This window comes from Anomaloglossus baeobatrachus, chromosome 11 (assembly GCF_048569485.1).
Source record: "Anomaloglossus baeobatrachus isolate aAnoBae1 chromosome 11, aAnoBae1.hap1, whole genome shotgun sequence".
Classification (NCBI taxonomy): domain Eukaryota; kingdom Metazoa; phylum Chordata; class Amphibia; order Anura; family Aromobatidae; genus Anomaloglossus; species Anomaloglossus baeobatrachus.
In genome coordinates, this window is record NC_134363.1 from 43,330,906 (window position 1) to 43,358,405 (window position 27,500).

Consider the following 27,500-nt stretch of genomic DNA (forward strand, 5'->3'; position numbering starts at 1 on the left):
CTATCTATCTATCTATCTATCTATCTATCTATCTATCTATCCCTCTATCTATCTATCTATCTATCTATCTATCCCTCTATCTATCTATCTATCTATCTATCCCTCTATCTATCTATCTATCTATCTATCTATCTATCCCTCAATCTATCTATCTATCTATCTATCTATCCCTCTATCTATCTATCTATTTATCTATCTATCCCTCTATCTATCTATCTATCTATCCCTCTATCTATCTATCTATCTATCTATCCCTCTATCTATCTATCTATCTATCTATCCCTCTATCTATCTATCTATCTATCTATCTATCTATCTATCTATCTATCCCTCTATCTATCTATCTATCTATCCCTCTATCTATCTATCTATCTATCTATCTATCCCTCTATCTATCCCTCTATCTATCTATCTATCTATCTATCTATCTATCTATGGTATCTAATGTCTTTTTTATCTACATGAAGGGCTCCGGATCCTGAGAGCTTCTGCTTGGGTATAAGGAGACACAATCATTCCCATGATGACATAACATACCTCTAGGCTGATGCTAAAAATAAAAGCAGAGACAAAAAGGGAATCTTTAATTAGGGCGAATAGGAGGCTTTAATTTTTATGAGTTATGGAAATCTGTGCCGTACTAAAGTCATTATATTTGCAGGTAATAGTTTGATCACATTAACTTGCAAAATAGGAAAATATATATTTTTTTTAATTAAAAATCATTAGAGCCTGATTGAGTATTTGAGGGCCGTCAGTTTAGTGCAGACTACAGAAGCTTTCGCCTTCCGCCCCGCATCAGTATGCAGGCAAGTTTTACTTAAGGCCAAATTGTGTCCTGATTCATAATTAATGCTTTACATCCACGGTCCCCATCTTTCTGATAACAGTCTGAAGCTAAGTTTTTGGCAAATTAAATCCCAGGCACAAATGTGCATAAAAAAAAGAGAAAGATGGAAGATGATAAAGTAATTAACGAAAAGACAGATAATGAAGGGATCCCGTATCTGCTGCAATCATATATGTAAATTCATGTGACACGTCCGATAGAAATCCTGGGCTGGAATTTTGTATAAACCGCACCGCTATGGAAAAGATCTCAAAATCTGTTGTGATTTGTGGCATAGTGACCTCAACTTCCTATAATGACACCCCATAATGCTGCAATGTCATGTGACCTCAGCATCCAATTACTGAAAGCTGTAGGGATATCATGTGACCTCATCATCCAATAATTGTAGACTGCAGGAATATCATGTGACCTCAGCATCCAATTACTGAAGGCTGTAGGGATATCATGTGACCTCAGCATCCAATAACAGTAGGCTGCAGGAATATCATGTGACCTCAGCATCCAATTACTGAAGACTGCAGGAATAATATATGACCTCATTATCCAATTACTGAAGGCTGTAGGGATATCATGTGACCTCAGCATCAATTACTGAGGGCTGTAGGGATATCATGTGACCTCAGCATCCAATTACTGAGGGCTGTAGGGATATCATGTGACCTCAGCATCAATTACTGAGGGCTGTAGGGATATCATGTGACCTCAGCATCCAATTACTGAGGGCTTTAGGGATATCATGTGACCTCAGCATCCAATTACTGAATGCTATAGAGATATCATGTGACCTCAGCATCCAATTACTGAAGGCTGTAGAGATATCATGTGACCTCACCATCCAATTACTGAAGGCTGTAGAGATATCATGTGACCTCACCATCCAATTACTGAAGGCTGTAGAGATATCATGTGACCTCACCATCCAATTACTGAAGGCTGTAGAGATATCATGTGACCTCAGCATCCAATGACCGTAGGCTGCAGTAATATAACATGACCTCAGCATCCAATTACTGAAGGCTGTAGGGATATCATGTGATCTCAGCATCCAATAACCGTAGGCTGCAGTAATATAACATGACCTCAGCATCCAGTTACTGAAGGCTGTAGGGATATCATGTGATCTCAGCATCCAATAATGAAGGCTGTAAGAATATCATGTGACCTCAGCATCCAATTACCGAAGGCTATAAGGATATCATATGACTTCAGCATTCAATAACTGTAGGCTAGAGGAATATCATATGACCTTCGCATCCAATAACTGAAGGCTACAGGAATATCACGTGACCTAAGCATCCAATGAGTGTAAGCTATAGCCACTGGATGGAGGATTACATCCCTACATAGTGTAATGTCATGTGATCACAGTATCCTATAGCTCTAGACTACAGGGGCAGTATGTGAGCCTGTCCTCTAATGTGTGTGGGCTGGAGGAAAGGCATATGATGTTATGTCAACTCTCCACCCTGAGACTGAAAAGTGACCATAGATATCTCATGTATAGTCTCCATACCGGGTGCCCTCCTTTTGCCTCCTCGGATCAGATCGGAGTTCATGTTCTCCTGCTTCCCCAATGGGGAGTGCAGTGGAACGTCCAACCCAGGACTCCCTATCCGACAGCACGGGAAAGGCAGGGAACGCGTGGGTTAGCCTTACCGCTGCACTCCCCATTGTGGAAGCGGGAGAATATGAACACTGATCTGAGCCGAGAAGGCAACAGTAGGGTCCCTATACAAGACAAATATATAGTCACTTTCCAGTCCCAGGGTGTCACGAGTGTGTCACAGCCTGATTAGATCTTGGGGGATCTGGGATCAGAAAGTCACAGCCTGTGGTTCATCGCAGACCCTGAGTTGGAGCATATTTAATTCATTCTGGAACTGAAAGGGTCCATCTCTATCCTGCAGTGATCTAACAGGTAGTTGTAATCTTAGCTGCAGCCACTCGCTTCTGCTATAAGTATCCACTCCTTACTCCTTCCTATGCCGGCTATAGCTCATACCTATGCTGTCCGCTTGGAAGGAGCCAGACTCTGGAGAAAGCTGATGTGTTGTTTCAGTTGCAGCTGAGAAGATCCTACTGGAGTGTTATTTGGTGTGTCTTTTCCCACCTGTTTGTCTATTCCTACCTCATGTCGTCTTATTGTAGTGGCGCTGGCCTTCACTAGTCTGGGTGGGTTCAGGGCCAGTGAGGGCCAAAGCATGTGACGGCGTACGGGGGGAAGGACCCATATAGGGACATTAGGGACTGCAGTGATCAGGCTCAAGTGAGTATTAAGAGATGACCCACAGATAAGGCAGAATGCCACCATTTTTCCTTGCGTGAGCCTTCGAAAAAAACTAATAGACCACGTCACCCACCGGGCATGTGCTCCAACCCTCACATTTGGGTTATATGCATTTGCCACTCCTAATTCTCAGGCACACTTTGGTAACGTTCCTCTACGTCACTTGCACAATAGATCCTAGTATGATTTCCAACCTATGGCTCTCCAGCTTTTGCAAAACTACATGTCAAAATTGCCATTGCATGCTGGGAGATGTAGTTTTGCAATAGGTGGGGAGTTAGGGTGGGTGTGCAAGATAGGGTTCAGGGGTGTGCACAGAACCTAGAGGTCCATGATTACGGAGAACAAAAATTCCTAGGAACCGTCGTTTCACGTTAATCTTTCAGTCTGAACAAGCTGCCAATCATCAGAAGAACATGCAAAATGCTTGTTCGTCGAGTGAAACAATCTTTTGGCTTGCATCTTTCAGTTTGAACAGGCTACCAGTCATCCAATGAATATGCAAAGTGCTTGTTCGTCAGGTGAAACAATCTTTTGGCTTGCATCTTGCATCTTTTAGTCTGAACAGGCTGCCAGTCATCCGATGTATGTGCAAAATGCTTGTTCGTCGGGTGAAACGTTATTTTGGCTTGCATCTTCCAGTCTGGACAGACCAGTCATCAGAAAAACATGCAAAGTGCTTGTTTGTTGGGTGAAACGATCTTTTGGCTTGCATCTTTCAGTCTGAACAGACCAGTCATCAGAAGAACATGCAAAATGCTTGTTTGTTGGGTGAAACGATCTTTTGGCTTGCATCTTTCAGTCTGAACACACCAGTCATCAGAAGAACATGCAAAGTGCTTGTTTGTTGGGTGAAACGATCTTTTGGCTTGCATCTTTCAGTCTGAACAGGCTGCCAGTCATCAGATGAACATGCAAAATGCTTGATCATTGGGAGAAATGATATTTTGGCTAGCATCTTTCAGTCTGGACAGACCAGTCATCAGAAAAACATGCAAAGTGCTTGTTTGTTGGGTGAAACGATCTTTTGGCTTGCATCTTTCAGTCTGAACAATCTGCCAGTCCTCTGATGAATGTGGAAAATTAAAAACGCTTGTTTATCAGGTGAAACAATCTTTTGGCTTGCATTGTTCAGTTTAAACAGGCAGCCAATCATCTGATGAATGTGCAAAATACTTGTTTGTCGGGTGAAACATTATTTTGGCTTGCATCTTTCAGTCTGAACAGACCAGTCATCAGAAAAACATGCAAAATGCTTGTTCGTCAGGTGAAACGATCTTTTGGCTTGCATTTTTCAGTCTGAACAGACCAGTCATCAGAAGAACATGCAAAATGCTTGTTTGCCAGGTGAAACGATCTTTTGGCTTGCATCTTTCAGTCTGAACACACCAGTCATCAGAAGAACATGCACAATGCTTGTTCGTCGGGTGAAACTATCTTTTGGCTTCCATCTTTCAGTCTGAACAGGCCAGTCATCAGAAGAACACGCAAAATGCTTGTTCGTCGGGTGAAACTATCTTTTGGCTTCCATCTTTCAGTCTGAACAGGCCAGTCACCAGAAGAACATGCAATATGCTTGTTCGTCAGGTGAAACAATCTTTTGGTTTGCAGCTTTCAGTCTGAACAGACCAGTCATCAGAAGAACATGCAAAATGCTTGTTCGTCGGGTGAAACGATCTTTTGGCTTGCACAAGAGTTCATTGTCCTATGTAAACAGGACCTGTGCTGCCAAGAACAATAGGATTGAACAATCTACTGCTGGTTAGTGCACGGCTAAAGAGGGGTTGGCTATGACCGCCTGCAGCAAACGTCATTTGGCTCCTTAAAGGTAACGGCTAAAATCCATTCTGTCAGTCTTTGTCCATACTGTCATCTCCTAATGACTTTGCGGAACACGCAAAAATAATAGTATGTTCCATCCTGTGACGTCTTATAAATCGCAGAGCAGTACCCGAGGAGGTCCATTTGGCACAGAGACCCCATGGGCCGCAATACATGATCTGTGCACATGATTTTGCATTGTGCACAGACCGAAAAGTCAATGAGACTGAATGTAGGAAATTCTATGGTCGCCTCTGCCCGGTGCAATGCAGTACTTTGCTAATAATGAGTCTTATGTAAAGGCAAATAATGGAGTCCATTCATTCTTAGTAAATAAAGGGTCTATTTTCCCTATTCCTTTGCTTTGATCTCACAATGTATAAGCCCGGTATTTATCTACTCATGAATCCTTGCTTACGCCATAAACGCTCACATTTCCATAGAATCATCCGGCTCCAGCTGCGAATGGAAACCCCTATAGAAATCTGTATTATCTGTTGACTTAAAGAGGTTCTCCGCGTCAGAAAAATCTATTTTTAATAGACGGATCACGTGATGATAAAGCTGAGCAGACTGCTGGGGATCCCCGGCGTCATCGCAGGCTGCGGGGAACTTGTCAGCAATTGTGGCATTACCGTGCAGCGCCGCCACAGGAGATATGAGGCATTACACTGCACTCATTGAAATTAACGGGCAGATTATGTGCTTCTATAAGGGTTGGAGGGGTCCAAGCAGGGTATATATGAGGGTTGGAAGGGGTCCTAGCTGAGTATATATAAGGGTTGGAGGGGTCATAGCTGAGTATATATAAGGGTTGGAGGGGTCCTAGCTGAGTATATATAAGGGTTGGAGGGGGTCCTAGCTGAGTATATATAAGGGTAGGAAGGGGTCCTAGCTGAGTATATATAAGGGTTGGAGGGGGTCCTAGCTGAGTATATATAAGGGTTGGAGGGGTCCTAGCTGAGTATATATAAGGGTTGGAGGGGGTCCTAGCTAAGTATATATAAGGGTTGGAGGGGGTCCGAGCTGAGTATATATAAGGTTTGGAGGGGGTCCGAGCTGAGTATATATAAGGGTTGGAGGGGGTCCTCGCTGAGTATATATAAGGGTTGGAGGGGTCCTAGCTGAGTATATATAAGGGTTGGAGGAGGTCCTAGCTGAGTATATATAAGGGTTGGAGGGGGTCCTAGCTGAGTATATATAGGGGTTGCAGGGGGTCCTAGCTGAGTATATATAAGGGTTGGAGGGGGTCGTAGCAGAGTATATATAAGGGTTAGAGAGGTACTAGCTGAGTACATATTAGGGTTGGAGGGTGTCCTAGCTGAGTATATATAAGGGTTGGAGGGGGTCCTAGCTGAGTATATATAAGGGTTGGAGGGGTTCTAGCTGAGTATATATAAGGGTTGGAGGGGTCCTAGCTGAATAAATATAAGGGTTGGGGGGTGTCATAGCTGAGTATATATAAGGGTTGGAGGGGTCCTAGCTGAATAAATCTAAGGGTTGGAAGGGGTCATAGCTGAGTATATATAAGGGTTGGAGGGGTCATAGCTGAGTATATATTAGGGTTGGAGGGGTCATAGCTGAGAATAAATAAGGGTTCGAGGGGTCCTAGCTGAGTATATATAAGGGTTGGAGGGGTCCTAGCTGAGTATATATAAGGGTTGGAGGGGTCCTAGCTGAGTATATATAAGGGTTGGAGAGGGTCCTAGCTGAGTATATGTGGCGCCCTGGACTAGCCAGGTCGTCACAGATAACACACAAACACCCCCACCCCCATTAGACAGGGACACCAGCCAAACACAAAACCCTTGTTGCCTCCTTCCAGTGTCTGATGTCCACACCAGGTGGGGCGGAGCCAAGCAGTTGGCCACACCCACCGAGGAGTTCACAGGCCTGGAGGCGGGAAAAGTGTCAGATAGAGTTTGGAGTTTGAAGTGAGAGGAGCAAGCACTTGGGTGTCTGGGTTTGTGGCCCAGGCACTGACAGCAAGGTTGGCAGACGGTGGTGGCCGTCTGCAGGAGTGGTGAAGCAATGCGGAACCGTAGGACCGGGGTCGGGCGTTGGCCCGCCGGTACCGACAGGGGAGCGAAGTGAAGCCAGCACACACTGGCAGGGCCATCGGACCCCGACCAGGCTTGGAGCCGCCGACAATAGTCAAATCCGAATGTGACCGGAACCCCAGGGGTTTCCTAACAACCAAAGACCCGATAGAAGGCAACCGCCCACACCGTGAGGGTATACAGCTACCGCCTACAGCTAGAGACCCAAGGGCCAGCGCCTGCGGGCAAACGGGCTCCTCCGGTATCCATACACCGGGGAGCGGACTACCGTTGGGGATCCATAGTAGTCAAACGAGAACATCAAGGTGCAGGGAAAGACAGCCGCCATCACCTGTCCGGGGAGAGACACTGCAGCTGGCTGCGGGACCCGTCCATCCAGCCGTTTGGTTTACCGAGGACTTTGTGCATCTCTTACTGAGTGAGTACACCCGTGCCATCCGGCACCGCGCCGCGCTGCCCCTGCAACCCTGCACCTCACCGACCCTGTCCTCCCCGTCACATCATCGGACCCCGGGACCACCGACCCCTACCCACGGAGGGGGAAAACAACATCCCAGCTGCTCCCTACCATCGCTCCCGGGATCCCCGTCACCAGCAGCGGTGGTGCCTATCTTCACCACGACCCGTGGGTGGCGTCACGGACTAAATCCCCCAAACCAACCACACCTTTCACTCACGGGCGAGGAGCGCCGCTCGAGTCCCCGGATCCGGCCCACCGCTCGAGCCACCGAGCAGCAGCAGCCGCAGCAGCGCCGGACCCGAGCGTTAGCGAGCGCGCAGCAGCAGCGGCGTCCTCCCCGCCCGTGACAACTTGGCGTCACGAACAGGATTGAACCGATCTACTTACCAGTAGAAGTGCGCCTTGTGATCTCCGCTGGCGGTGTCCGGCCAAAAATTTTGAAGCGCCGCCATCTTGGCGCGAAAATCTCCCACTCGAGCGTCTTCTCCAAGCAGGGAAGGCGCGAAAGCAAAGCCCTGCCCCCAACAAACGGAAGTGCTGAAGAGAACCAAGGGGGGGCAGGTGTGTGTCTGCCTAATGTAGCCGAGGCTATAAAAGCGGGGACGCCAGGACTCTGCAAACAATTGGTTCCTGGAACACGGCCACGCACGATATCCCGTCCGTATGGCACCGCGGAGATCCCTGAGCCCACGCCAGGAACAGCGGCGTGGGTGGAAGCCCGGACCGCACAGATGTGCTGCCGCCTTCAAGCCCAGGTCCGGTTCTTGATGGAGCGCTGGGTGGCCGAGATGGAGGAAGTGGCGGCGGCCGTGCGGAGACGCGAGGTGGAGGCAAAGTTGGAGGAACGGTTAAGCGACCCACGCCCCTGTGTCCGAGAAGGACCGGCCGCTGCGGCTGAGGGGCCCGGCCTGCACCCGCTCACCCTCCTGCCTCCCCTGCCATCCGTACCGGTTGCCTTTGCCCCTCCGCTCGGTCCGCTATCCCCAACACCAGTAGCGGAATCCAACCCGTCCGCCCTAGAGGACCGGCCTGGGGGCGTTGTTCAAGAACGGCCGGTGTCCTTCCCGCTAGCATGGAAGGCCCTGCGGGAAGTAGCCGTCCGCGATGAAAAGCCATCGGCCCCGGAAGTGGCCGCACCCGAGACCGTCCCGGCTCCGGCAGTCCGCCTGGCCGTGGAAGAACCGGCCGCTGCCGGCCCGAAGGCCCAACCGGTGAGGCCAACTAACCCTGAATTCCCCGCCATTGCAAAGCAGCAGTACAGGCCACGTCACCGCAGGACCCCCACGAAAGAGTACCGGTGGTGGCCGGTGTGGGCGCGGTCCAGCGGGGCCCGACCCGGGCGCAGAGGTCTGCCAACGCCCCTTATTGGGACAGGGAACCAAACCCATTGGGCCGGGAGACTGCCGCCAGGGAGCAGCAGAGGGCCGAAGTGATGGCGCGAGTGATAAAGGAGAAGGATGCACTCTGTCATGCCACCTTTCGGGTGCGGGGCCCGGTGTACGAGGGCCAAGTCAGGCAGTTTGACCAACGGAGGGGGTTCGGCTTCATTTACGAGCCGGGCCTGGAGGCCGAAGTATTTGTGGCCCGCCGCGATGTAAATTCACACCTCCCCACGGGCCATCCAGGTCGTGATCTGTTGCCGGGCGACCTGGTGACTTACACCCGCCACTGCGTGGAAAGGGGCTGGTTCGCCCTGGACGTCAAGCAGAGGTAGAGCCGCGGTGAGCAGATGCGGCCCCAGCCCCCTCCTCCTCCACCAAGCCGTCCGGATGTGGAGCTAGAAGAGGTCCTGGAGGAGTACGACCTCAAGTAGTGGCAGCGGTTTGCCGTTGCAAGCAGTTGTCCCCCGTTGGGACCCTCAGCAGTTTAAATGAATGACATTAATCAACCGTGACCTTCATCTGATTGTCCACCTGATTATCCCGGCCGTTGCCGGCAAGTTTTCCCCGGAGGGACTCTGTGTGTTTGTACCACCTGCATGAGAGACTACTCATGGACATGGCCGAGAACTGGCAGGCCACCCACGAACTGGTGGGCATGTAAATAGTTTTATGGAATGGAAACCGTTGCCGCCTCCGGAGAGGCAGATTGGAGGAAGGGCCCGCAGCAGAGCAGGCTGGGGCCCGGCCACCACCAGGACCGGTGGCCATCCTCCGGGGGTCAGGGGTCCCCCTGGACGTGGGGTCCCCTGAAGTGACAGCCGGGTGCGAGTAACCGTACCCGTTCCCGCTCGGGCAGCCTGAACCTGGACTGAGGTCAAGGGGTGCTGCCCACTTCTTAGGGTAGGCTAGGTTGCTTGGGTGGGAGAGTGGAAGACCTCCGTCCGTCCGTCAGTATTAAAAATGTTTTTGTTTACATGTGCAACGTTTAAGTGTCCTCACAAAAATGCTCATATGTTCAAAATGTTTATATATTATTTATATTTTTACAAAAAAATAAAACCGGTGATGGACGGGCAGCCCGGGAACGGTCTGCATTTCACCAAGGGGGCATGTGGCGCCCTGGACTAGCAAGGTCGTCACAGATAACACACAAAAACCCCAACCCCCATTAGACAGGGACACCAGCCAAACACAAAACCCTTGTTGTCTCCCTCCAGTGTCTGATGTCCACACCAGGTGGGGCGGAGCCAAGCGGTTGGCCCCACCCACCAAGGAGTTCACATGCCTGGAGGCGGGAAAAGTGTCAGATAGAGTTTGGAATTTGAAGTGAGAGGAGCAAGCACTTGGGTGTCTGGGTTTGTGGCCCAGGCACTGACAGCAAGGTTGGCAGATGGTGGTGGCCGTCTGCAGGAGTGGTGAAGCAACACGGAACCGTAGGACCGGGGTCGGGCGTTGGCCCGTCGGTACCGACCGGGGAGCGAAGTGAAGCCAGCAAACACAGGCAGGGCCATCGGACCCCGACCAGGCTTGGAGCCGCCGACAATAGTCAAATCCGAATGTGACCGGAACCCCAGAGGTTTCCTAACAACCAAAGACCCGATAGAAGGCAACCGCCCACACCGTGAGGGTATACAGCTACAGCCTAAGGCTAGAGACCCAAGGGCCAGCGCCTGCGGGCAAACGGGCTCCTCCGGTATCCATACACCGGGGAGCGGACTACCGTTGGGGATCCATAGTAGTCAAACGAGAAAATCAAGGTGCAGGGAAATACAGCCGCCATCACCTGTCTGGGGAGAGACACTGCAGCCGGCTGTGGGACCCGTCCATCCAGCCGTTTGGTTTACCGAGGACTTTGTGCATCTCTTACTGAGTGAGTACACCCGTGCCATCCGGCACCGCGCCGCGCTGCCCCTGCAACCCTGCACCTCACCGACGCTGTCCTCCAAGTCACATCATCGGGCCTCGGGACCACCGACCCCTACCCACGGAGGGGGAAAACAACATCCCAGCTGCTCCCTACCATCGCTCCTGGGATCCCCGTCACCAGCAGCGGTGGTGCCCATCTTCACCACAACCCGTGGGTGGCGTCACGGACTAAATCCCCCAAACCAACCACCCTTTTTACTCACAGGCGAGGAGCGCCGCTCGAGTCCCCGGATCCGGCCCACCGCTCGAGCCACCGAGCAGCAGCAGCAGCGCCGGACCCGAGCGTTAGCGAGCACACAGCAGCGGCGGCGTCCTTCCCGCCCGCGACATATATATAAGGGTTGGAGGGGGTCCTAGCTGAGTATATATAAGGGTTGGAGGGGGTCCTAGCTGAGTATATATAAGGGTTGGAGGGGTCATAGCTGAGTATATATAAGGGTTGGAGGGGTCCTAGCTGAGTATATATAAGGGTTGGAGGGGTCATAGCTGAGTATATATAAGGGTTGGAGGGTTTCCTAGCAGAGTATATATAAGGGTTGGAGGGGTCCTAGCTGAGTATATATAGGGGTTGGAGGGGGTCATAGCTGAGTATATATAAGGATTGGAGGGGGTCATAGCTGAGTATATATAAGGGTTGGAGGGGGTCCTAGCTTAGTATGTATAAGGGTTGGAGGGGGTCCTAGCTGAGTATATATAAGGGTTGGAGGGGGTCGTAGCTGAGTATATATAAGGGTTGAAGGGGGTCCTAGCTGAGTATATATAAAGGTTGGAGGGGCTCCTAGCTGAGTATATATAAGGGTTAGAGGGGTCCTAATCCTAACTGAGTATATATAAATGTTGGAGGGGGTCCTAATTGAGTATATATAAGGGTTGGAGGGGGTCCTAGCTTAGTATGTATAAGGGTTGGAGGGGGTCCTAGCTGAGTATATATAAGGGTTGGAGGGGGTCCTAGCTGAGTATATATAAGGGTTGGAGGGGGTCCTAGCTGAGTATATATAAGGGTGGAAAGGGGTCCTAGCTTAGTATGTATAAGGGTTGGAGGGGTCCTAGCTGAGTATATATAAGTGTTGGAGGGGGTCCTAGCTGAGTATATATAAGGGTTGGAGGGGGTCCTAGCTGAGTATATATAAGGGTTGGAGGGGTCATAGCTGAGTATATATAAGGGTTGGAGGGGTCCTAGCTGAGTATATATAAGGGTTGGAGGGGTCATAGCTGAGTATATATAAGGGTTGGAGGGTTTCCTAGCAGAGTATATATAAGGGTTGGAGGGGTCCTAGCTGAGTATATATAGGGGTTGGAGGGGGTCCTAGCTGAGTATATATAAGGATTGGAGGGGGTCAAAGCTGAGTATATATAAGGGTTGGAGGGGGTCCTAGCTTAGTATGTATAAGGGTTGGAGGGGGTCCTAGCTGAGTATATATAAGGGTTGGAGGGGGTCGTAGCTGAGTATATATAAGGGTTGAAGGGGGTCCTAGCTGAGTATATATAAGGGTTGGAGGGGCTCCTAGCTGAGTATATATAAGGGTTAGAGGGGTCCTAATCCTAACTGAGTATATATAAATGTTGGAGGGGGTCCTAATTGAGTATATATAAGGGTTGGAGGGGGTCCTAGCTTAGTATGTATAAGGGTTGGAGGGGGTCCTAGCTGAGTATATATAAGGGTTGGAGGGGGTCCTAGCTGAGTATATATAAGAGTTGGAGGGGTCCTAGCTGAGTATATATAAGGTTTGGAGGGGGTCCTAGCTGAGTATATATAAGAGTTGGAGGGGTCCTAGCTGAGAATATATAAGGGTTGGAGGGGGTCCTAGCTGAGTATATATAAGGGTTGGAAGGGGTCCTAGCTGAGTATATATAAGCGTTGGAGGGGCTCCTAGCTGAGTATATATAAGGGTTAGAGGGGTCCTAATTGAGTATATATAAGGGTTGGAGGGGGTCCTAGCTGAGTATTTATGAGTTGGAGGGGTCCTAGATGAGTATATATGAGGGTTGGAAGGGGTCCTAGCTGAGTATATATAAGGGTTGGAGGGGTCATAGCTGAGTATATATAAGGGTTGGAGGGGTCCTAGCTGAGTATATATAAGGGTTGGAGGGGGTCCTAGCTGAGTATATATAAGGGTTGGAAGGGGTCCTAGCTGAGTATATATAAGCGTTGGAGGGGCTCCTAGCTGAGTATATATAAGGGTTAGAGGGGTCCTAATTGAGTATATATAAGGGTTGGAGGGGGTCCTAGCTGAGTATTTATGAGTTGGAGGGGTCCTAGATGAGTATATATAAGGGTTGGAGGGGGTCCTAGCTGAGTATATATAAGAGTTGGAGGGGTCCTAGCTGAGTATATATAAGGGTTGGAGGGGGTCCTAGCTGAGTATATATAAGGGTTGGAGGGGTCCTAGATGAGTATATATAAGGGTTGGAGGGGTCCTAGCTGAGTATATATAAGGGTTAGAGGGGTCCTAATTGAGTATATATAAGGGTTGGAGGGGGTCCTAGCTGAGTATTTATGAGTTGGAGGGGTCCTAGATGAGTATATATAAGGGTTGAAGGGGTCCTAGCTGAGTATATATAAGGGTTGGAGGGGGTCCTAGCTGAGTATATATAAGGGTTGGGGGGGTCCTAGCTGGATATATATAAGGGTTGGAGGGGGTCCTAGCTGAATATATATAAGGGTTGGAGGGGGTCCTAGCTGAGTATATATAAGGGTTGGAGGGGTCCTAGCTGAATAAATATAAGGGTTGTGGGGGGTCATAGCTGAGTATATATAAGAGTTGGAGGGGTCCTAGCTGAGTATATATAAGGGTTGGAGGGGGTCCTAGCTGAGTATATATAAGGGTTGGAGGGGTCCTAGATGAGTATATATAAGGGTTGGAGGGGTCCTAGCTGAGTATATATAAGGGTTAGAGGGGTCCTAGCTGAGTATATATATATAAAGGTTGGAGGGGGTCCTAGCTGAGTATATATAAGGGTTGGAGGGGGTCCTAATTGAGTATATATAAGGGTTGGAGGGGGTCCTAGCTGAGTATTTATGAGTTGGAGGGGTCCTAGATGAGTATATATAAGGGTTGAAGGGGTCCTAGCTGAGTATATATAATGGTTGGAGGGGGTCCTAGCTGAGTATATATAAGAGTTGGAGGGGGTCGTAGCTGAGTATATATAAGGGTTGGAGGGGCTCCTAGCTGAGTATATATAAGGGTTAGAGGGGTCCTAGCTGAGTATTTATGAGTTGGAGGGGTCCTAGCTGAGTATATATAAGAGTTGGAGGGGTCCTAGCTGAGTATATATAATGGTTGGAGGGGGTTCTAGCGGAGTATATATAATGGTTGGAGGGGGTCCTAGCTGAGTATATATAAGGGTTGGAGGGGGTCCTAGCTGAGTATATATAAGGGTTGGAGGGGCTCCTAGCTGAGTATATATAAGGGTTAGAGGGGTCCTAGCTGAGTATATATAAGGGTTAGAGGGGTCCTAGCTGAGTATATATAAGGGTTGAAGGGGTCCTAGCTGAGTATATATAATGGTTGGAGGGGGTCCTAGCTGAGTATATATAAGAGTTGGAGGGGGTCGTAGCTGAGTATATATAAGGGTTGGAGGGGCTCCTAGCTGAGTATATATAAGGGTTAGAGGGGTCCTAGCTGAGTATTTATGAGTTGGAGGGGTCCTAGCTGAGTATATATAAGAGTTGGAGGGGTCCTAGCTGAGTATATATAATGGTTGGAGGGGGTTCTAGCTAAGTATATATAATGGTTGGAGGGGGTCCTAGCTGAGTATATATAAGGGTTGGAGGGGGTCCTAGCTGAGTATATATAAGGGTTGGAGGGGCTCCTAGCTGAGTATATATAAGGGTTAGAGGGGTCCTAGCTGAGTATATATAAGGGTTGGAGGGGTCCTAGCTGAGTATATATAAGGGTTGGAGGGGGTCCAAGCTGAGTATATATAAGGGTTGGAGGGGGTCCAAGCTGAGTATATATAAGGGTTGGAGGGGTCCTAGCTGAGTATATATAAGGGTTGGAGGGGGTCCAAGCTGAGTATATATAAGGGTTGGAGGGGGTCCAAGCTGAGTATATATAAGGGTTGGAGGGGTCCTAGCTGAGTATATATAAGGGTTGGAGGGGGTCCTAGATGAGTATATATAAGGGTTGGAGGGGGTCCTAGATGAGTATATATAAGGGTTGGAGGGGGTCTTAGATAAATAAAAAATAATTGTTCTATATTAGGGATTGATCTAGCGGCAATTATTTACCGTGTACAGTAATATTCTGATCATTCAACAAATGGTTGAATTATAGGAAATGTTGCAGCGCGGGAAACTCTACCGTAATGAACAGTGGGAAATGTGAAACCTTTACCAGAAGGAATAGTCAATAAAACAGGAAAGATCTGGGTAATTCTTTAGATTATCTCCTTGTATTTCAGTAAATCTCCACTACACTATTACAGTATTTAGATTATTTCTTAATCCAGATTAGAAAACATCCCGGAGCATCCAGATGTGTTTACGTCTCTCTAGAAAAGTAACGGACATGACACAATTATGTGAAACAATGTAACAGGATATTAGTTAAATAATGCTTTTATGTTGCAGTTTGCGGTTTAGTGGCAGATACATAATCGTATGTGGATTTAGGCCTCGTTCACATTTAGTAAAGTTTCTGCGCTTCTTTTTTGCTCCAAAATTCTGGTGCAACGTTTGTGCATCATTTTCCGTTTGGCTACTTTTTGGAACGTTGCGGATGAGATTTCATGACAACGTAAAATGAGGTTTTGAAATCCGCATGTCAGAATTTGCAGCATTTTTTTGCCCGTCAGTGTGAATGTGGCCTAATGTACAGTACAGACCAAAAGTTTGGACACACCTTCTCATTCAAAGAGTTTTCTTTATTTTCATGACTCTAAAAATTGTAGATTCACATTGAAGGCATCAAGACTATGAACTAACACATGTGGAATGAAATACTTAACAAAAAAGTGTGCAACAACTGAAAATATGTCTTATATTCTAGGTTCTTCAGAGTAGCCGCCTTTTACTTTGATTACTGCTTTGCACACTCTTGGCATTCTCTTGATGAGCTTCAAGAGATAGTCACCAGAAATGGTTTTCCAACAGTCTTGAAGGAGTTCCCAGAGATACTTAGCACTTGTTGTCCCTTTTGCCTTCACTCTGCGGTCCAGCTCACCCCAAACCATCTCGATTGGGTTCAGGTCTGGTGACTGTGGAGGCCAGGTCATCTGGCGTAGCACCCCATCACTCTCCTTCTTAGTCATATAGCCCTTACACAGCCTGGAGGTGTGTTTGGGGTCATTGTCCTGTTGAAAAATAAATGATGGTCCAACTAAACGCAAACCGGATGGAATAGCACGCCGCTGCAAGATGCTGTGGTAGCCATGCTGGTTCTGTATGCCTTCAATTTTGAAAAAGTCCCAACAGTGTCACCAGCAAAGCCCCCCCACACCATCACACCTCCTCCTCCATGCTTCACGGTGGGAACCAGCCATGTAGAGTCCATCCGTTCACCTTTTCTACAAAGACACGGTGGTTGGATCCAAAGATCTCAAATTTGGACTCATCAGACCAAAGCACAGATTTCCACTGGTCTAATGTCCATTCCTTGTGTTCTTTAGCCCAAACAAGTCTCTTCTGCTTGTTGCCTGTCCTTAGCAGTGGTTTCCTAGCAGCTATTTTACCATGAAGGCCTGCTGCACAAAGTCTCTCTTAACAGTTGTTCTAGAGATGAGAAGGTGTGTCCAAACGTTTGGTCTGTACTGTATATATATATACACACTGAACAAAAATATGAACACAACACTTTTGTTTTTGATCCCTTTTTCATAAAGCTGAACTCAAATAGATTTGCAGAATATGGCTATTGGGCCCTTCTCAGCCTGAAAATAGCAGCCTGCAGCCGCCCCAAAAGTGCTGCTGCACAAAGTCTCCTCTTATCAGTTGTTCCAGAGATGAGAAGGTGTGTCCAAACTTTTGGTCTCTACTGTACGTTTCCTTGAGGTCCTGATATTTGTGACCGCACCGTAGCATTGTTTGCTGCAGAACTGCGACAGAAAACTCATTAGGGCGGCACAAGTCAGGATGTCAGTGTGACCGGAGCCTTACATGGGACTGCGGATAAACCTGCTGAACGAACATGGCAGTGACAATTCCAGCTCAGCTACGTCTGCCCTTGCTGATCGGTATATGACACACACATCCCTGCCTCCTGTGACCTATGTCCGTGAATACAGTAATAGGGACCCCCGCGGCTCACATCACAGATGCTTTACCTTGTATCCGGAGATAACAATGTTGAGCTCTCTATGACGTGTGTGATCTGTACAATAGCACCAATGTATAATTTATTACAGCCCTGCAAGTGAATAAAATATATTCAGGGCCGCATAAAAATCCATCTCTATCCGCAATCAATACAGAAATTCCTAGAGGCTGCTCCACTTCCTACAGGCAATCTTCTCCCAGAGGTTTCTAACAAATGAACCATGGACAATTTAACGCCTTATATTTAGGGATACTGCAAATGGGAAACACCATTGTTTCTAGGGAAAAGAACCTTGACATAGCCCTGGTTATACTTTATAAAATGATGTATAACCTCGCACCAAATCCTGACCCCCCCCCCCAACCCCCAATACTCCAGGTAATTAATATCTGCCGCATGTGCCTGCAATATGCTGTACTAATGCAAATGACAGTAATGACCCCCAAACAGCAAGATCACAAGTCCAGAGAGACTGTCTCCCTCTCTATTCCTCCTTGCCCATTGATTCCTGTCATTTTCTATCTAGGATAAGTAGGATCTGTTTCACTTTAATGTCTAGATGTAGCAGAGCTGCATGTGTTATCCAACTCTTGGAGACTGAATGCTGTATTAGGGTGGCCTGCTAGGATAATAGTTCTGTACAAATGACAGGGAACTCAATATCATAGAATGATACATGGGATAGATAGATAGATAGATAGATAGAGGGATAGATAGAGGGATAGATAGATAGATAGATAGATAGATAGATAGATAGAGGGATAGATAGATAGATAGATAGATAGATAGATAGATAGATAGATAGATAGATAGATAGATAGATAGATAGATAGATAGATAGATAGATAGATGGATATATAAATGGATGGATAGATAGATAGATAGATAGATAGATAGATAGATAGATAGATAGATAGAGGGATAGATAGAGGGATAGATAGATAGATAGATAGATAGAGGGATAGATAGATAGATAGATGGATATATAAATGGATGGATAGATAGATAGATAGATAGATAGATAGATAGATAGATAGATAGATAGATAGATAGATAGATGGATATATAAATGGATGGATAGATAGATAGATAGATAGATAGATAGATAGATAGATAGATAGATAGATAGATAGATAGATAGATAGATAGAGGGATAGATAGATAGATAGATAGATAGATAGATAGATAGATAGATAGATAGATAGATAGATAGATAGATCGATAGATGGATAGATAGATAGATCGATAGATAGATAGAGGGATAGATAGATAGATAGATCGATAGATAGATAGAGGGATAGATAGATAGATAGATAGATAGATTGATGGATATATAAATGGATGGATAGATAGATAGATAGATAGATAGATAGATAGATGGATGGATAGATAGATAGATAGATAGATAGATAGATAGATAGATAGATAGATAGATTGATGGATATATAGATAGATAGATAGATTGATTGATGGATATATAAATGGATGGATAGATAGATAGATGATGGATAGATAGATATATGGATGGATGGATATATAGATGGATAGATGGATGGATAGATAGATAGATAGATAGATAGATAGATAGATAGATAGATAGAGGGATAGATAGATAGATAGGTAGATAGATAGATAGATAGATAGATAGAGGGATAGATAGATAGATAGATAGATAGATAGATAGAGGGATAGATTGATTGATAGATAGATAGATAGATAGATAGATAGATAGATAGATAGATAGATAGATAGATAGATTGATAGATAGATAGATAGATAGATAGATAGATAGATAGATAGATAGATAGATATATTGATGGATGGATATATAGATGGATAGATGGATGGATAGATATATGGATGGATGGATGAATGGATAGATAGATAGATAGATAGATAGATAGATAGATAGATATGTGAATGGATGGATATATGGACAGATGGATGGATATATAGATGATAGATAGATATATGGATGGATAGATAGATGGATGGATGGATATATAAATTGATGGATAGATAGATGATGGATAGATAGATAGATGATGGATAGATGGATATATAGATGGATATATGGATGGATGAATAGATAATAGATAGTAGACAACCTCATAACTGTAACTGACATGTAACTAGTGTTACATCTATAATCTCTCATTATAAATCCTATGTATAATGCTGATAATAGCTGTTGTGGTATAGAGGATGAGCCGGTCTCAGCCTATAGAAGGTGCAGGTATCATCCTTCTCCAGACATGGGGCTCCTCTTGGAGTAACATGGATAACCTTAAAAGGAGCTGGATTTGCAGCTGTGAATTGTAGCACTGCAGTTTTGCTCAGCACCGCGGACAGCCGCAGACGCATTGCTGAACAGCTCCCAAACTACTACATCCCATCCAGATCAGGCCTTAAAGGAGCCCTGCACCTGCACTACATAGGGCACCTTCACGGGTACAGATATCTGAGCAATATCAATCGTTGAAATCGGTGTACATAAAGTTTGGACCAATTGATCTAACTGAAATCTGTCCCAACTGCCAGAAACCTGATCTGACGTGTGTGAACTATGATCTGTCAATCACAATGATATTAGGTGAGCGAAAACTGACAGACAACTTCATTATAGGGGGTGGAAAGGTTTTATTTTTGGGAGATCAGAAAAAATAGGGTCTAATCTAACAAAATATCTCTGCAAGGAACAATTTTAACTATAAGATCATCCTGGTCAGATATCGGTGCCAGTTATCCATTATATATTGTTTTAATTTCTTTACATATTTTTTTTTACTAGTCATGCAGACTGCAGTGCAGGTACCCATCATAGATAGATAGATAGATAGATAGATAGATAGATAGAGGGATAGATAGATAGATAGATAGATAGAGGGATAGATAGATAGATAGAGGGATAGATAGATAGATAGATAGATAGATAGATAGATAGATAGATAGATAGATAGATAGATAGATAGATAGATAGATAGATAGATAGAGGGATAGATAGATAGATAGATAGATAGATAGATAGATAGATAGATAGATAGATAGAGGGATAGATAGATAGATAGAGGGATAGATAGATAGATAGATAGATAGATAGATAGATAGATAGATAGATAGATAGATAGAGGGATAGAGAGATAGATAAATAGATAGATAGATAGAAGGATGGATAGATAGATAGATAGATAGATAGATAGATAGATAGATAGATAGAGGGATAGATAGATAGATAGATAGAGGGATAGATAGATAGATAGATAGATAGAAGGATGGATAGATAGATAGATAGATAGATAGATAGATAGATAGAGGGATAGAGGGATAGATAGATAGATAGATAGATAGATAGATAGATAGATAGATAGATAGAAGGATAGATAGATAGAGGGATAGATAGATAGATAGATAGATAGATAGATAGATGATAGATAATGGATAGATAGATAGAGGGATAGATAGATAGATAGATAGATAGAAGGATAGATAGATAGATAGGGGGATAGATAGATATATAGATAGATAGATAGAAGGATAGATAGATAGAGGGATAGATAGATGATAGATAATGGATAGATAGATAGATAGAGGGATAGATAGATAGATAGAAGGATAGATAGATAGAGGGATAGATAGATAGATAGATAGATAGATAGATAGATGGATAGATGATAGATAAGGGATAGATAGATAGATAGAAGGATAGATAGATAGAGGGATAGATAGAGGGATAGATAGATGATAGATAATGGATGGATAGATAGATAGATAGATAGATAGAGGGATAGATAGATAGATAGATAGATAGAGGGATAGTTAGATAGAGGGATAGATAGATAGATAGATAGATAGATAGAGGGATAAATAGGTAGATAGATAGAGGGATAGGTAGATAGATAGATAGATAGATAGATAGATAGATAGATAGATAGATAGAGGGCTGGATAGATGATAGATAGATGGATAGATGATAGTTGATAGCTAGATAGATAGAGGTCTAGATGGATAGATAGATGGATAGATGGATAGATAGATAGAGGAATAGATAGATAAATAGATAGATAGATAGATAGAGGAATAGATAGATAGATAACAAATAGATGGATAAATAGATGGATAAATAGAGGGATAGATGGATAGATAATACATAGATAGATAGAAGGATAGATAGATAGATAGAGGAAAGATGGATAATAAATAAATAAATAGCTAGATAGATGGATAGATATACTCTGTCTCTCTTTCTCTCTCCCTCTTTCTCTATCTCTCTCATTTTTTCTCTCTTTCTTCCTCTCTCTTTCCCTTTCTCTCTCTCTCTTTTTTCTCCCTCTCTTTCTCACCCTCTTTCTCTGTCTCTCCCTCTTTCTTTCTCTCTTTTTTTCTCTCTCTTTCTCTCTCTCTCTCTACATATCTGTGAATGTGTGTCCATGATATGTGAGATATATTATCCATCATGAACTTTCGGCCAATAAAGCCTTCTGAAGACCACTACAGTCAGTCCCTCCCCTGTCTCAGTGGCTGATACCAGGGGACAATAGATTACATCCAAGTACAGTAGATTTTTAGATTTAAGGGCCATTCAATCATTAAGTCGCATCTTGTATGTATACACTGTGTGCTTTTTGGGTCACACATCCCCATCTTGTATGTATGCACTGTGTGCTTTTTGGGTCACACATTCCCATCTTGTATGTATACACAGTGTGCTTTTTGTGTCACACATCCCCATCTTGTACGTATACACTGTGTGCTTTTTGGGTCACACATCCCCATCTTGTATGTATACACTGTGTGCTTTTTGGGTTACACATCCCCATCTTGCATGTATACACTGTGTGCTTTTTGGGTTACACATCCCCATCTTGCATGTATACACTGTGTGCTTTTTGGGTTACACATCCCCATCTTGCATGTATACACTGTGTGCTTTTTGGGTTACACATCTCCATCTTGTATGTATACACAGTGTGATTTTTGGGTCACACAACCCCATCTTGTATGTATACACTGTGTGCTTTTTGGGTTACACATCCCCATCTTGCATGTATACACTGTGTGCTTTTTGGGTTATACATCCCCATCTTGCATGTATACACTGTGTGCTTTTTGGGTCACACATTCTCATCTTGTATGTATACACTGTGTGCTTTTTGGGTCACACATCCCCATCTTGTATGTATACACTGTGTGCTTTTTGGGTCACACATCCCCATCTTGTATGTATACACTATGCTTTTTGGTTCACACAACCCATCTTGTATGTATACACTGTGTGCTTTTTGGGTCACACATCCCCATCTTGCATGTATACATTGTATGCTTTTTGGGTCACACATCCCCATCTTGTATGTATACACTGTGTGCTTTTTGGGTCACACATCCCCATCTTGTATGTATACACTGTATGCTTTGTGGGTCACACATCCCCATCTTGTATGTATACACAGTGTGCTTTTTGGGTCACACATCCCCATCTTGTATGTATATACTGTGTGCTTTTTGGGTCACACATTCCCATCTTGTATGTATACACTGTGTGTTTTTTGGGTCACACATCCCCATCTTCTATGTATACACTGTGTGCTTTTTGGGTCACACATCCCCATCTTGTATGTATACACCGTGTGCTTTTTGGGTTACACATCCCCATCTTGTATGTATACACTGTGCTTTTTGGGTTAAAAATCCCCATCTTGTATGTATACACTGTGTGCTTTTTGGGTCACACATCCCCATCTTGTATGTATACACTGTGTGCTTTTTGGGTCACACATCCCCATCTTGCATGTATACGCTGTATGCTTTTTGGGTCACACGTCCCATCTTGTATGTATACATTGTGTGCTTTTTGGGTCACACATCCCCATCTTGTATGTATACACTGTGTGCTTTTTGGGTCACACATCCTCATCTTGTATGTATACACTGTGTGCTTTTTGGGTCACACATTCTCATCTTGTATGTATACACTGTGTGCTTTTTGGGTCACACATCCCCATCTTGTATGTATACACTGTGTGCTTTTTGGGTCACACATCCCCATCTTGTATGTATACACTGTGTGCTTTTTGGGTCACACATCCCATCTTGTATGTATACACTGTGTGCTTTTTGGGTCACACATCCCCATCTTGTATGTATACACTGTGTGCTTTTTGGGTCACACATCCCCATCTTGTATGTATACACTGTGTGCTTTTTGGGTCACACATCCCCATCTTGTATGTATACACTGTTTGCTTTTTGGGTCACACATCCGCATCTTGTATGTATACACCGTGTGCTTTTTGGGTCACACATCCATACACCCCAATGCAAAACAAAAAACATAATTCTTATTTTAACCCTGTATCACATGGTAATTTACACAGGCTTCCATCCATACATGCGCGCATTATTAGGAATAAGTAGCCAGTGCTTCTGTGCATTGATTACATACTGACATGTTTTATTAAAGCCCAGTTCTATTATCCTTTTTTTTTGTTCTTAAATTGTGATTTAATCTTACGCCCTTAAATGCGTTTTTAATTCCTCTGCCGGATGATTATTTATGCCTAGTGCTATGGACTTTAATCATTTCACGGTTTACAGTACAAGACAATAGATAATTAATCTGAAGAGAAAGCTGGAGGAGGGGGCTGGGGGGAATCTGCAGAGTTAGCTGAAATTCTTGCTGCAGTTTCTCACTTCTTTGAAAGAAGTGTGCACCCTAGTGTTGAAACCTAAGCACTGCATGCATTCTCTCCATTTTGTATCATGGCATTGCTTCCAGTATTATGGCATTTCTAATGAACTAAGTAGATGCACAACTGACCTTTTCTATCTTTCTTGCAGGCAAAATACGATTTGCTGAATATTATTATCATCACAAATTGTTTCCATATTGCCCAGGAATATGGCATTGTAAATTGCTCAGTCCAATCCATCTGACATGGGTGAGAATAGGTCACCATGTTTCTTTCAGTAAGAAAGATACATTGTAATATAGTCTCTTAATCTTGTAGTTACTTGATCACATTAGACCAGTTTTTTTTATGTCTGGCTCTGCTTCAAGAGGACACAAATCTAATTGTCTGGGGAAATATAGCAAAGCACTCAACAAAAACTGAAATTAATAGACAAGATAGACAAGATAACCCAACTTCACAGACCAGCTTTGATTTTATATACATGATAAAGGGCAAATACAATTCTATGATCTCTGGCAGAATGACTTTATGGTATATAGACCCTTTAATAATCTCCACTGCAGTGCAGGTCCCCATCATGCCCTCCCCCAGTTCCCTAGTAGTATCTACATTGTACTTTGCTACTGCAGATCATGCAAATATTCCTATATATCTCCCTTCCAAAACTGATGAGGTTTACATGCACCGGTTAATATTGACCATTATGGTATATAGACCCTTTAATAATCTCAACTGCAGTGCAGGTCCCCATCATGCCCTCTCCCAGTTGCCTACTAGTATCCACAATGTACTTTGCTGCTGCAGATCATGCACATATTCATATATATATATATATATATATATATATATATATATATATATCCCTTCCAAAACTGATTAGGTCTACATGCACTGGTTAATATTGACCATTATGGTATATAGACCCTTTAATAATCTCAACTGCAGTGCAGGTCCCCATCATGCCTTCCCCCAGTTGCCTAGTAGTATCCACATTGTACTTTGCTGCTGCAGATCATGCACATATTCCTATATATCTCCCTTCCAAAACTGATGAGGTCTGCATGCACCGGTTAATATTGACCATTATGGTATATAGACCCTTTAATAATCTCCACTGCAGTGCAGGTCCCCATCATGCCTTCCTCCAGTTCCCTAGTAGTATCCACATTGTACTTTGCTGCTGCAGATCATGCACATATTCCTATATATCTCCCTTCCAAAACTGATGAGTTTTACATGCACCGGTTAATATTGACCATTATGGTATATAGACCCTTTAATAATCTCCACTGCAGTGCAGGTCCCCATCATGCCTTCCCCCAGTTGCCTAGTAGTATCCACATTGTACTTTGCTGCTGCAGATCATGCACATATTCCTATATATCTCCCTTCCAAAACTGATGAGTTTTACATGCACCGGTTAATATTGACCATTATGGTATATAGACCCTTTAATAATCTCCACTGCAGTGCAGGTCCCCATCATGCCTTCCCCAGTTGCCTAGTAGTATCCACATTGTACTTTGCTGCTGCAGATCATGCATATATTCCTATATATCTCCCTTCCAAAACTGATGAGGTCTACATGCACCGGTTAATATTGACCATAAGGCGCTTATTGCACTGATTATGCATTAAAGCTGCAGGAGTTAAGAGTAATGTATAGCATTAATTAGGAAACTTTGATATTCTGCATATTACAATGGAACAGCGACATCTACTGTACACAGGTGGAAGTGCGTTTTTTAGCGGATGGAACGTTGTGTAACGATGTTGGAACGGTCAATAATATTTTGAATTCAAACTTAGATATTTGTAAATAACGGCTCAGTAATGATACGCGACGTCATAGGTACATGCAAAGGACTGGGATACATTACCCTGGCAGCTTTGGAAGAGTAAGGGTCCTCAAAAAGAGCCCAAACTTTAGGTTGGCATTTTTTCCACCAGCCCAGCTTTCTCCCATCTTCCTGAAGACAGAGTCTTTTCAGATCCCCATCTTCCTCCTCCTCTGTGGGCTCAGGGGTCTCAAAGCTATCCAGCGCTTCCTCTGCATCTCTATGCTGCCTATAGTTCATCCAGCAGCAAGCCTCCACATCTGTCTCATCAATCCCCCAAAAAGCCAGTTCTTCCTCATAGAGGGGTCCGCAGACATCTGCAGGGCAATGAAGCTTGCCAGTCCTATAGTAGTTCAAGACATAGGCGAAGACTGAAGGATGCCTATCAAAGAAGAACTCATCAGTCTTGGGGTCATAGTCAAAGTTGCTGAAGGCATCAGGCTCTGTGAGCCAGGAAAGTCTTGTTCCTGGCAAGGTTTTGAGGGTACTCCTGTAGGTCTCATGCCTGATGCCACCAACATTAATGACAATCTTGTCGCTGTCCTCGTTTTTGCCCATATCTCCTTTCAAACATGACTTGGAAGGAGGCTTGTTACCAGACTTGCGCCCGCGGAAGGAGGAAACACAAACTGAGCTGATCATAAGTGCCTTGGATGCTTTTTTTTCTTTTCCTCCTTTTTTTTTTTTTTTTTTCCTGTAGAAATCCGCAAGTAGAGATCAGGTTTCACTAGGACATCGAATCGTGTGGCTTCAATGTAGAAACGTCATCCCCCTCAGCTTCAGCACCAACACAATCCAACCACCCCCCTCTCTCTCACTCTCTGCACCCCCTCCCCAAAAAGAAGAGACTTAGTACTGAAAGCTGCAAGAAGGGTCCAGCTATAGTCAGTTCTTCATATAGACCTCTCTATAGAAAAATAGATGTATCTCTAGATAGCTCCTAGGAGTCTACAAAGGGTCTTGATGTTGGAAGACTAAAGAAGGACATTGGATGGATACTTTATCCACAGATGGATTTGCTTCTGCTGGAAATCTGTAACAGGAAACAGACAGGTTCATTTTATTATTATAATTATTATTATTATTATTATTATTATTATTTATTCCACAATATTATCTCATCATCATCATCATCATCATCAATGGGGTCCTCATCTTATTTCCCTATGTAATATTATAATATGATAATATTTTATAATATTTATAATATTTATTCACCTATATAGCGCTTATTAATTCCACAGCGCTTTACATACATTGGCAACGCTGTCCCCATTGGGGCTCACAATCTAAATTCCCTATCAGTATGTGAACATTTTCATGGACCTCCACACCTGCTTCTCATTGCAGATACCATTCATAATATTGGCAAGACTTTTATTGCTTCTTTTTTTTTAATGTTGGTTTCTCATTGGTGCATGATCAATATAATCCTATTAATACTACCCTCAAATGTCAGTATTAAGGGTTAATTATATTTTATATATAAAATATATTATATTATTAAATATATTTAATATATATGTATATATATATATATAATTAAAATATTTATTTAATAAATATTACATATATAAATATTAATCTTACGCCCTTAAATGCGTTTTTAATTCCTCTGCCGGATGATTATTTATGCCTAGTGCTATGGACTTTAATATATATTATATTATATATATATATATATATATATATATATATATATATATTATATATATTATATGTTATATATGTAATGATATATTATTTGTGCACTCCCCAACTATGGTATATGGTATGAGTGATATGCAGATGGTTATGTGTAATTACTAGTGAAATTGGATATTATTAGGAGACTCGGTTTGCAAAATGTGTGGATTTTACTACTGACACTGCATAGGCTCCACTGCAATATTAGGACCTGTAATAGGGGCTGTTTTGGTGCTGTGCA

General features: G+C 44.1%; 1 protein-coding gene and 1 long non-coding RNA gene across 15 annotated transcripts in view; one reads left to right on the top strand and one right to left on the bottom strand.

Moving 5' to 3' along the window:
* LOC142256270 (voltage-gated potassium channel KCNC1-like) overlaps positions 1-27,500 on the bottom strand; it is a 258,122-nt gene that overhangs the window by 224,119 nt on the left and 6,503 nt on the right. For all 14 annotated transcript variants that reach the window (XR_012727508.1, XM_075327869.1, XM_075327865.1 and 11 more), the window contains exon 2: positions 25,616-26,606. Coding sequence is in view for 13 of the 14 variants with exons in the window: in XM_075327869.1 (XP_075183984.1) it covers positions 25,616-26,215 (600 nt within the window). In the remaining variant the exon portion in view is untranslated. The remainder of the gene's footprint in view (positions 1-25,615; positions 26,607-27,500) is intronic.
* Positions 26,381-27,500, top strand: part of LOC142256271 (uncharacterized) — a 32,242-nt gene continuing 31,122 nt past the window's right edge. Inside the window, exon 1 of the long non-coding RNA XR_012727509.1 lies at positions 26,381-26,626. This is a non-coding gene — a long non-coding RNA (uncharacterized LOC142256271). The remainder of the gene's footprint in view (positions 26,627-27,500) is intronic.